Here is a 12332-nt window from a genome sequence, read left to right as displayed (position 1 = left end):
CCAGAGGCTTGCAACCTCTAACATATATAGCAATTGTAAGTCGCTTTGGATAAAAACGTATAAATGACATGTAATGGAATGGAATTCTATGAGATCTGGTCGGTTGGTCACTAGCTGGTGAACTACATTTCAGTTTCTTCATTTTGGTAATAACAATTTTGAGCCAACAAAAACCAATATAAATATGTTGATACCTGAGCAAAAGACTATTTTAATTTCAGTTTGACATTGAAGATCACGGATTATCATGTGCTATCACTCACAGAATTTACTATGGGTCACAAAATATGTTTGACTCAGTTTCACATCTTTTGAATAGAACAGATGTGAGCCTAACAACCAATGAGGCCCTATAGATATACTATCTGTATGTATTTGTCACATTTAACTGAAAATTCTACAATGATGAATACTGTCAAGAAGACAATGTGGGGAATCTTTTTGTAGTTCCCATTATTTTAAATGTGTATGGAAATGAAATTTTGTCAACACAGTTTAAATCTCATTTATCATGTCTATATTACACCTCCATTAAATCTCAAAAGTGGCCACACCCGACTAGCTTGACACACAGATTTCAAAGTCTGTGTAGTTGACTTTGAAAAATGCCGTTGGGAAATTGGCCCGAATGTCAGCCCCTGCTTCCACCCAGATTTCTTTTTTTATCACTTGTCACAAACTGAGCTCAGATCTACACATTGAGGCCTCTTTAATTCTGCTTTTTACTTTTGCCAAACTATTGACACACACGTTGAAGAGTGAGTGTTCCATATGAATCAGTGAGTACAGTATAAGCAATTACAACCGTAGGATGTTCTCTGACTCATTTCTGGCCTGGAGCCGCTTTAAAAATCATCTGCTAGGTGTGTTTATAGCTTTAAGCTGTGTCTGTTAATGCCAGAGCTGTAGGTGCAAACTTAAGACTTAAAGACTTTAAAGATTAAAGTAGCTCAAAAATGGCTCACTGAGTTAAAGTGAGAAGACACAAGAGGGCATCTGCATGTTGTCCGGATGTTGATTAGTCCATTAGTCTGTAGAGGGAGCAACACTTGCTGAAACTGGATCAGCCAGATTCTATCTGTAGTCATGACCCCGGGTACACTGGTCCCTCTTGCATATTGTATATCCCTCCTACATTGGCAAAGCAAATAAGCATGGCTGTCACGTAAATGAAGAGATGTCTCACAGAGTGATCTCCATTTATAGGCCCATCTGCTCTGCCAGACACACTCCAGAAAGAATCAGTGTCAGGAGAACACCCAAACTGTGGACGAGGCATAGCAGCCAACTTTGCATTAATTTACTTATCGCATATCTTCTTATCTTTTCAGGATGCCTTTGTTCTGTTTCAAAGAGATTTTAATAAGGGTCCCATCAAATGTCTCGGGGCTTAATTTTATAAGGGTTTGGAATTAATAAGCGCTGTATGGGAACAGGTATATTAATAAAGGCGTTGATTAAATGATCCGAGTGAATGGACGTCCCATAACTGCTATTTCAGGATTCTCATTCTTAAGCCCGCATGCTGTTATTCTTATTAAAAACATTGTTTGTCATGTTTAAATGTCGCTTCACATTATTTCTCATCAGATCTCTAATTTCCTCATTTGCCTCTAATTGAACATCTGCTTGTGAAGTGGAGTTCTGACTCTCTGTGGAGGTTAGCAGTGTGACTGAGCAGCGCCAGGCCTGAATACTGAAAGCTTATATGTGCCCAGAAGGAATTATTTCATTACTTTGCCTTGACGAAAGTTTTACTACCTGACAAGGTCTGCTGTGGACAGCTGACTGGTACTTTTCATTTTGGCTTTGCCTACACCTCTCCACCCTGGCTGTATAGCTTAAAAACCCATGTGAAGCCGTGTGGTCCCTTTGACTGACAATGGGAGCAAACGGAGGATTAGTGCTTTGCTGATCCTGGCAGCTGCAGACAAACACCCGACAATGTTCAGAGGTGCCTGCTAGCACACATATCCGCATAGCAAATTACTGTAAATGTTTTATTTATCCAAACATGTCTCCGAGTTCCTCACAAGGCAGACATAATCTCATTGGTTGGTTGCAACCTCAGTAGTTCAGAGCCAAATTTCTACATTTCTTTTGGAATTACATTCAGGTAAATTTGCTGATGAAAACTTGATAAGTACGCTAATGAAGGGATCTATAAGTTAAAAGTAATGTAAATGTACTATTGTAATACAGCGTTTTTCTAATTTGAACCACTCCCTAAAGCACGTTTACATAACCCAGGAACCATTCACACACTATGGCTGCCGAACAAGGTGTCACCTTCTCATCAGATAAACACTCACACACATTCACACTCCGATGGCGCAGTATTGGTGGCAACTTGGGGTTCATTGTCCTGCCTAAAGACTCCAGGGCCAGGGATCAAATCTCCAACCTTCCGATTGGCAGGCGACCGCTCTAGCATTGAGCCACAGCCACCCCAAATCTTCTAAATCAAAGCAAATCTTTGTCTTTTTAAAATCCTTTCATAACCATGGCATGCATGATGTTGGAAGGTCAGCAGGGAAGCTGTAGGCAAGGACTCATTTGAACATGAAAGGCAGCTACTGCAGACTAACTAGCCCACTCAGATGACTTAATATGGCTTGAATATATTTAATTAACAGAAAGTAGCAAGACTGCATGGCTTTATAATACTAGCTTTTCTTCTGCCTTCTGTTTTTTTCATGCCTTTTGTCCAACCCTTGGCCATTGTGCTACCCAAGTCATCTGGGACAGACTCTACATTGGCCTTTGCTCGTCAGTCATTATTGCAAGCAGTCATTTTAATTTGTTGTTGTATTTATAAAATAACAAAATGATTAATAGATCAATTTACCTTCCAGCCATTATGGCCGTGCCTCCCACATCCCATCGCATCACTCAAAGACACAGTTTATCCATTAAATCATAAATATTTGAGATAATGCAGTGCCATAAAGTTTTGATTTCTTTTAATCTGACTGTACATTTGATATCATTTGCAATTTTTCAATTTTTTCTTCTCTGTGAAGAATATGCTGTTTTTGTCTTGCATTAGCGACATGTAGCGATGTAAACTTATAATGCATTTGTGTAGATATATTTAAAACTAGGGGTGCATGATTCAGAAAATGTCACAATTCTGTATCACTTTTAAGGCTCACGATTCGATTCAAAATCGATTTTTGATTTAAAACCAATTCTCAGTTGAAAAACAATTCAGACTATGTACATGTAGTTACTTTTCTAATATAAACGCCATTACAAAACAATAAAATAAAATAATAATAATAATAACAATAATATGAATCGTTTTTTGGAATTCTATGAATCAATTGCAAATTGGTAGAGCTTGAATTGTTTCATAAATGAGAATTGATTTTTTTTGCACACTTCTATATAAAACCCTTCTCTCTTTTCAGTAAGTCCCGTCTTTTTCTGCCTCTACATATTGAACATATTGAAGGTACTTTTCTTTTACTTTTTACCTTTGGTAGCTTTTTACGGTCAAAGTCTTTTTTACAAAAATTGAAAGTTCTACACTCCACTCCGGTTTCCTGGGTCTATGGAAGCTATCTGGTGAGAAAACCTGTACAAAGCAAAAGTAGAATAGATGCTTTCGAAGTGGTCAGTCCTCATCCTTAAAGCATTTACTGTTTTGATATACAAACAACAAAGCATAAATATAACTTCTGTTTATGTGTCAAAATATGTAATTTAAGCAGCTAAAAAGGGTTATGACTTTTTAATTATACTTATTGGAGATTAGCTAACAGTCAATTGATGAATCGATCAATATATTGATGCATTTTCGAGACTTTAACACTGAGTTTGCTAAATGTAGTCTGTCTTTGATGCTACACATCTGTGATTCTCTTAAAATACACAGAGCAACACTACACTGCATTACATCCAGTTACACTTTCTTTCATTGCTCTACAAGGGTGTATGTGCATTGGTCTCCTGTTCATGTTTTCAAGAAAACTTAAATCAGTGGTTTTACTGAACCACTAAGAATGCAGAAAAGAGAAATAGCAAGGAGGACAGACGGACACAGAGCAGGCTTTGCACACACATATTTTTAAATTATAGCCAGATAGACATTTTAAACTCAACTACTTACGATGTCTCTGGCGGATCGTTGACTTCTTGTCAGAGTGATCTATACTGAAGGACACTTCCCTGATGGACAGACTCTACATCAGCCTTTGCTTGTCAGTCATGACCACAGGCAATCTTTTTAATTTGTTTTTGTATTTATACAACAACAAAATGATTAATAGATCAATTTACCTTCCAGACATTATGGCCGTGCCTCCCACATCCGAGCGCATCACTCACAGACACAGTTTATCCTTTAAATCATAAAGACTTGAGATAATGCAGTGCCATAAAGGTTTGATGTCTTTTAATACGACTGTACATTCCATTTGCCGTTTTTACAGTTTTTTCCTTTTTTGGAGAAGAAAGTGTGTGTGTGTGTGTGTGTGGGGGGGGGGGGGGGGGGGGGGGGGGGGGGGGGGGGGGTCTTTAAAACACATCTCTGCAAAGAATATGGCGCTGACTGACAAAGTCAAATAAGTCTTAGACCAGAGATAAAGTGAATTCTGAGATGTTTGCTAAGATTAGGTCCAAACCCTCTTTACCCGTCTGCGTCCCATGTACTGCTCGCTGGGATTATTTTTATCTGTAAGGCCGTGGCTGATATCATTTTTCAAAGAGAGAATCTGCCAACGCAGCATGAGTAATCCATCTTGGTTTCTCTGACAATTTCCTGTGGAACATGTGTGTGCTCTTTATTCCTGAAGGGATACCTCAGCACACAAGAAGAGATGAATATCTCTGGAAGGGGGATAAACCAGGAGAGCAATTTGTGATTAAAGGAATCCTTTGTAAGTACATCTGCAAACCTCTCTGCAGCCCATGCTGCTGTGACTCACTCTCCCAATGCAATTACCAACACAAACACAACATGTTCCACAGGCGGGAATTAAGACATACTCAATCAGACTGCTTCATTAAAACACCTTCCTATAAAAAAAATGTATCTTCAAAATCCACACTTTTACAGGTCATTTATTCTGAGAGGGTTCCTTTGCACCGAAGTCCTTTGACAGTAGACTTTTTATTGTTGTTTTTTCATTATAGGCAATGATAACAAGTTAATATTTCCATGCCTGGGGACATGATGTGATCCTGAGCACTTTTTCCCTTTATTGTTGAAGTGAGACCACATACCAAAATGTCTAATACATTGAATTTCATTCATCTCAGCGTTAAAAAAATTGAAGCTTAACTTTTTGTGTTATTTATAAAAAAAAAAAATATGGTAACCAATTACAGAAATGGAACATCTAATTTGAATAAATTGCCTAAAAAACGGTACCTAGGATGTTATAATGTATTATAATGTATTATAATGCAGTGTGCAAGTGTACAAGTCCTGCTGTAACTTAAAAAAATCACACACAAAAAAGAAAGAAAAAGCTCAATTCATCCTAACATTTGAGGCTACGGGGAAGAACTTACCATTTGTTTTCCTGCTTATATTATGATAATACACACTGGAGCAGTAGCGGTAGTGTGCTTTCATAGGGTAATAGATTAATACTTCGGAGCCCACAGCCTGTCCCCTGGTTGTGTTTTTATCTAACAATATTGCCAAAGAAACTTTAATGCAAGCCGTTGCCCTGGAGACAATTGCCAATACACAGTGAACCAAAAGGAATGGAATTTCAAGTATGGCCTGTGACTTACTCCACTTTTAATGTAGCCCAATAGAAAAAAGAGCACATAACTCCGCTTCCAGATGCAGAGTTTGAGACTTGGAGATTGAGTGCTTATTTTGTGTCAGTCACTGTTATTCATTTGCTCTGTGTCAAAGCAAGAGCTCCCCGCAACAGCGGTTGCAAAGGCACTTGTTATATTGTTTTTGAGCTTTGATTGACACCTCCAAAAGATCCCTGTTTTCTCCTTGATTGAGGGTATTTATCTGGAAGGTACAGTGCTGTTGTACAGCGAGAGTAAACTTTAATCGAGCTGCCGAGGGATTGATTTGTGCTTCCTTTTTGGCTACCAGGTATTTTATTTTGATCAGGCTGAGCACTGCTTGACTGGCATATTTAGACCCCTACTCTTCCTCCTGTACTCTGTTTCTTCATCCAACCAACTGTCATCTTGCTGAAAAAAGTGCTGTCCAAACCTGCCCTGTAGCAATATACATAATACAAATTTTAAAACCAAAAGCATCCAAAGCATGTTAAATTTCGTTGGGCACATCTTTACATTTCAAATACCTTCAAAGCTAAACATCTCCCACCATTAGAGCCGTGTGGTAATGATCTGATCAGTTTGCTGCAGTCAGCTAATGATCCCTGTGACAAGTCTAGAGTCATTGGTACAGGTCTGAGTACAGCAGAAATCAATATCAATTACACCTATATCGGAGAATTGTCAAAAGTAAATGCCTAGGTGTCCTTGTTCCTTCGGCAGGAGCCAATCACTTTGTTGATTGAAAGAACAACAAAAATAAATAACATCAAGAGCGTACCTGCTTTGTGGTCTCTAATTGATGGTTAACATTGATGTCGACAACATCACAAGAAAAAAAGTATGCATATTCATTTAGTCATGATGCTGCATAAGGCAGACATCTGAGAAATTGAAGCGCAGTTGCATCGTACTCGGCAGGTTGTACAGTTCTGGGTCTATGCTGCACAGCTTGGCTTGATTTATGCTACTGACAAGGCAGTTTCTCTCCAGCACAGCACTCTGTGGGGAACCTTAGGAGAGACAGCCTTTCAATTTATCTCACACAGCCCCTCCCCCATATAGACTTCAGGGTTTTTAAAGCAGCCAAGAGCATAGATCAACACCTAAAGTTAGGTCTCACCCCTTTTCCCGGCTCAGAGGATATGGTGACCTCACCTCTTACTCCCCGCACACGCTGCATTACTGTTAGCAACACTGACATTTTTGATACAATTATGATTAGAAACATCACCTGCAGGTAGGTCGATGATGGTCAATGTGGGTTGGAAATAGTAACACAGGCACCCCTTATCTGGGAGCTCACCAGGGCAGGCAAACACAATATCAAACACATCCACAGCAGTACCTTTTTCACGCTTACTTATTTTTCTTCCATTGACTTTTTTGGTATTTGGAAGTGGATGGGTGCTTCAATGGTGAGTTGAGCGTACTGTGTGTGCACTGAGAGCATAGTCTTTGTGTAAAGAAGGCCTTGGCTGGGACTAATTATTTGGTAGAAACACCGTAAGCTTGCAACGATCTCTCTTCCTGTGGTCTCATGGTTGAGTAATCCCACTGATAGAATCTTAACCCCTATTTTCACAAGCCGGATTTATTTACCCTGTTAATTAAGTAGAGACGCATACAGGCCTCCACCCTGCAGTCATGCTACCAATCAGCCACGGTAACTCAGAGTCACTAAGTATTCATGAACAGTCCTGCTTGAAACCCCTCAAATCAGGATCTAATCTGTGATTAGGCATATTGTTGTGGTTGCATGTTGAATTTTTATGAGTGCACTTTTATTCTTTGATGGCATTAGCAAGTTAGTGTGTTTATGTAGAAAGCGAACTAACACGATTCTATTTGAGCATGAGTCTCCAGCTGCTGCCATTAGAAACTCGCTCTGCATTCCAGGCCCACACTTATTTCAAAGTCGCTGCCCTCAACACACAATTTTCTTGCCTTTTTTTTGTGGCTCATTATTTGGATTGTGGCAGTTTCCTTTCACAATGTAGGATTTATAAAACAGATCAAAGACAAAATATGTCTGAATGAAACATCAAAACCAGGCTTTCAAATGCCTTTTTGATTGTTGGGAAGCTTACAAAAAGGTAAAGTCTGCATCTGTTAACAGCATCTCAAAGAGAATGTAAGGAAATAACAAAAACAGGCTTTTACTTTGGACCAGGCTCTTTCCCGCGATATCCACTTCACAGTGCCGGTGATAGCTGCTCTGTGACTGATGTTATTTGTCTCTTTCATCTTGTCACAGAGCAGGGAGGATCAACACTGCACAGGCCCTGTCCTCAGAGGCTTGATCTCATCCAAAATACACACCTGTGTTTTTTAGGATTACACAAGTGCATTTGGCCATCTTGCCTTGTTCAAAATAATTGCCTCCTTTTAGGAGAATTATTGCTTTGTCCATTAAACCTATGTGAGGCAGAGATGAAAGGAGTGGCACTCTTGTTCATCTCACCTGTGAATTATTGATACCTGCCCCTCGGATGGCTTCTTCCAGGATGTAGGTGCAAAATGTCTACTCACATAATGGGCACATCGCACAGACATGTTGTCAGTGCCACGGCAGAGACAAGGGAAGGCTGGAGCAAAACTGAAAAGTGTTAATAGTAGGCCTTCATCTCTTATTCACCACTGCTGTGTCTCGGATGACTTCTACTGTATTTGACTTGACCTCATGTGCTCTTCCATTAGCTTTAGACTAAAATGACACTTGCAGACAGCCGGTCTGCTCGTCTTTCTGCACTGTCTGTGAAAGGGAAGCACTTCCCCAGTCTTCATATAATGCTTCAAAAGAGGTAGACATTGTGGTGCGCGGCTACAGTCTTGGTTCCACAGGAGGGCTACTGAGGATTTAACCATAAGAGCCATTGTGCTCACATGCGGCACCATTCCTCGCTCTCGGCAGAGCCTCCTCTTACAAGACGCATGGTGCACAAGTAACATGATAGCTATTTTGTCCCTGAGGATAAGGGGATTGTGGATACACAGAGCGCAAAGCACAGATGCAGGTACTTAGTAATGTTGAGGTGGTGCTGTGAGCCTTGTGCTGGTTGACTTGAATGAGGTGAGAGCTCATGCTATTGGAAGTAATGTTCTCTGTCTGTATTTTTTTACTGATTGCAAAAAGGCCACTAGTCAGTTGATAATAGATGCATACGTGGTAAGCACTCACTGTTTCCTTAAGATAACATGAGTCATCAGACAAACTTTTCTAAATGCACCGAGCGCCAGCAATGTAATGCAATTAATGAATAGTGGTTGTTTTAATTGTGCTTACTCTGCTCAGGGTTTATGGCCAGTTGCAGGGCCGTGGTGCCATTTAATGGCCCATTCTCGTCAAATTGATCTGCCTCCTGGTTTGGTATCAGTAAATGTGGGCCATCCCACACAGCGATATGCCCCTCATGTAACTGATGGTCATTGTTGGCTACTTCGCATTCAGCACTTTGTCTCAGCCTGATATACACCAAAAGTCTCTACTCAGCAGCACCATGTGGTTTTTTTGAAGTAGATTCTCTTACACTGACTGTCTCTGCACTTTCTTATCATATCCACCACTTTAAAAATTCTCAATGTAGACAGTGAAGCGGGGGGGGGGGGGGGATATAACACTATGTCACACCGGATCAAACACATTTCACAAGTATATCCAGTTAAACGCATCACTGGTGCATTGAAGAAAACACCCTTCTCACATAACAGAAAGAGTTGATGAAGTGTTTTCTGTGCCATGTGTCATTCAGACTTCTGCCATGGCTATTAAACACAGAAAGCTCAGTGTTTTCAGCTCAGACTGCATCTTCAGTTATGTGTAACTAGCAAATGGTTGTTTTGAGTCAGTTAAAAGCAGTAGAGGACTACGTTTAAGCTGCCAGCAGGGAGTGACATTAGTCAAGAAAGCTAGTGTGCTGATACACAGGTTCTGTTACTTTAAACTGTGTTCTTGTTGCGCTGTTAATGAATGCAGTAGTAAGTTTTAGAATACAGTAGACAGACCAACATTATACCTCATTTGGATGTTTTTAGCTGCATATTCAATTTATGTCCAAAATTCCTTGTATATATCATTTGGTCTCTAAAAACAAATATGAATATGCTTTTTAGGTGCTATGTGCTGCACTACATTCACCAATTGGTCAATAACTTTTTATTAAGCGGTCTGTATGAAAGATGCTAAAATACTATAAATGTGATGGGAAATGCAGATTATTCTCAGTTGGTTTCTATGTTGTTCCTGTAAATGTGTGGAATAACGCACACATGTCCCGCGAATGTGTGGAATTACGCACACATATCCTCCAAATGCGTACAAATATAAAGAACCGTCATTACACAAAATCGCCTCTCCCCCGGTATTTGATTCTTCATTTTCCATGAATCCCCAAAACCCTTTCTGCCGTATAACAGCGGATGAATCTGTTTACTGTGACTCCTTTGACTCAGGTGAACAGAGCAATATACAGGCCACACATCTCCCCCCACCCCCCCTCACAATCAGGCTGACGCCGTTTCATATTTCCAGTTTGCAGATTCAGCAGAGAATTTCAGATCATTAAAATCCAGCGAGCTTTGATAAGTTGGTCCACCCTTGATTTCCCACTGTACCTTGCGTTCAAGGGCACAATTTCCATTTTTGCTTGTTATTTAGAAAATGTCAAATTTTGTTAAGGGCTTTCGACCTTTTTTTAAGCACTTGTGGCCATCGGATAAAGGGCATGCAGCTATTGTTGTCCTAGATATCTTGAAGTCATGGGCTGAATTAATCACATCTGAAAATATAATCCTATTTCTCATTGTTGTCATCTGCAAAGAAGCAGAACTTAATTAGAGACACTGAGAAATGCTCTCTGCTGTGTTAGTCACTTGTCTTTGTTGCTACGTCAACCCCATGCCACACAGTTGTATTTGTACAATGTCCGCATAGCGGTATTTGTTGTTAATATTACAAGGTAATGCTACGGCAGTTATGTCAATTATTTTCTTTTTGAACTACAGGGTCTCCATCTTGGACAACGGTAACCTTCGGGTATGGAATGCAACCAAATCTGATGCAGGACTTTACACCTGTGTGGCAAGAAACCAGTTTGGCGTGGCAAGCAGCACAGGAAGCATCACAGTTAAAGGTATTTCCTATTTCCTCTTTCCATTTCATTACCGTCTCTTTTGCAGTTCAGTCAGCAGGGAACCATGACCAATAAGGCGCCGGACACCTCTTTAAAAAGTTTTTCACTCTGTCAGCACGTGGAATTGCTTGATGTTTCATTCTGCCCCTTGAAATCTAACCAGAAGTATAGTGATTTCATAAATATTACATGACCAACATAGAGAAGGACACTGACTTTTGAAGACTCTGTACAACGCGTTCTCTTTGAATTTTCAAAAGTTGTGAGAAGCAGGACTTATACTGTGAAAAATAGGCAGAGTGTTGTTAGATCATCTTATGTGCTTATTGTGACTTATTATACAACATAGAAAGAGTTTAACGTTCACTAAGGTTGTTATTTTAAATGTTATTTCAACTGACCTTGCTATATCAGATCCCTTCTGTGTTTTGTGTGATTTCTCTATTACTACTTAAAGCCCCAGTGTTTAGTTGTTCATTATCAAAGTCTGTGTTGTCAAAACACAAACGTATTCCTATTGGCTTGAAATTTTACATTTGCGATTGCAGGAACTCGGGTAGACTCTCAACAGTTGTGCACCATCTTGAAATATGTTAGCCGGTAAGGGACAAACAGGATACACTGCATTTGACACATTTGTCTATGCAATACTGCTGGGCGGTGTGGAAAACTGGATTGGACTTTCAGGCACAATGCTAAAGTGGTTCAATCTTCAGAACAGGAACTATTTAGTCTCAATCTGTAATTATTTGTCGTAGCTGACCTCCATGATATGTAGGGGTCCTCAAGGATCAATTCTTAGACCTCTTCTATTTAACATGTAGAAGGTCACATTATACATAACATCAAGCTTCATGTAATCAGGCAATCATGCAGAGAACAACAGAAAGATGGAAGGCTGAAAATTAGCGTTCATCTTGACTCACGTTTTTGATTGTGAGAGACAAAGGTCATAAATCTTAATTGTAATCTTGGTCTCAGAGGAACTTAAACAGGCATGTCAAGTCAATTACACAGTCTGCATTCTGCCAAATCAAAAACATAGCAAGAATCAGAGGATTCATGTCCAGGCACGACTGATAGAAACATATCAATGCTTTCATTTACAGTAAATTAACTACATAGATAACTAAGATATAAATATGGATAACTAATGCAGCTGCAAGAGTCCTAACAAAGACTAAGAATACTGAACACATTAAATCAGTACTTAGATCTCTTCACTGGCTTCCAGTGTGTCAGAAAAGAGTGTTTAAAGTATTGCTACTTGTATTTAAATCTCTCAGTGGCATAGGACCAAAATACATCTGACTGTCTATTACAATATGAACCCTCTCAGCCTAGCATATCATTCATCAGCTGGAGGGCTGAAAACTGTTCCCAGTGTGCAAAGGAAACATGGAGAAGCAGCATTTACTGTTCATCACAGAGATGGAACAA

At 39.7% G+C, this 12332-nt stretch overlaps 1 protein-coding gene across 1 annotated transcript in view; it reads left to right on the top strand.

Annotated features, from left to right (window-relative positions):
• The window catches only part of cntn4 (contactin 4), a 140518-nt gene that overhangs the window by 104724 nt on the left and 23462 nt on the right, over positions 1 to 12332 (top strand). Inside the window, exon 12 of the mRNA XM_034868476.1 lies at positions 10765 to 10892. Within this exon, the coding sequence (XP_034724367.1) occupies positions 10765 to 10892 (128 nt within the window). The remainder of the gene's footprint in view (positions 1 to 10764; positions 10893 to 12332) is intronic.

This window comes from Etheostoma cragini, chromosome 4 (assembly GCF_013103735.1).
Source record: "Etheostoma cragini isolate CJK2018 chromosome 4, CSU_Ecrag_1.0, whole genome shotgun sequence".
NCBI classification, from domain to species: Eukaryota; Metazoa; Chordata; class Actinopteri; order Perciformes; family Percidae; genus Etheostoma; species Etheostoma cragini.
This window is presented reverse-complemented; position numbering and strand designations above follow the sequence as displayed.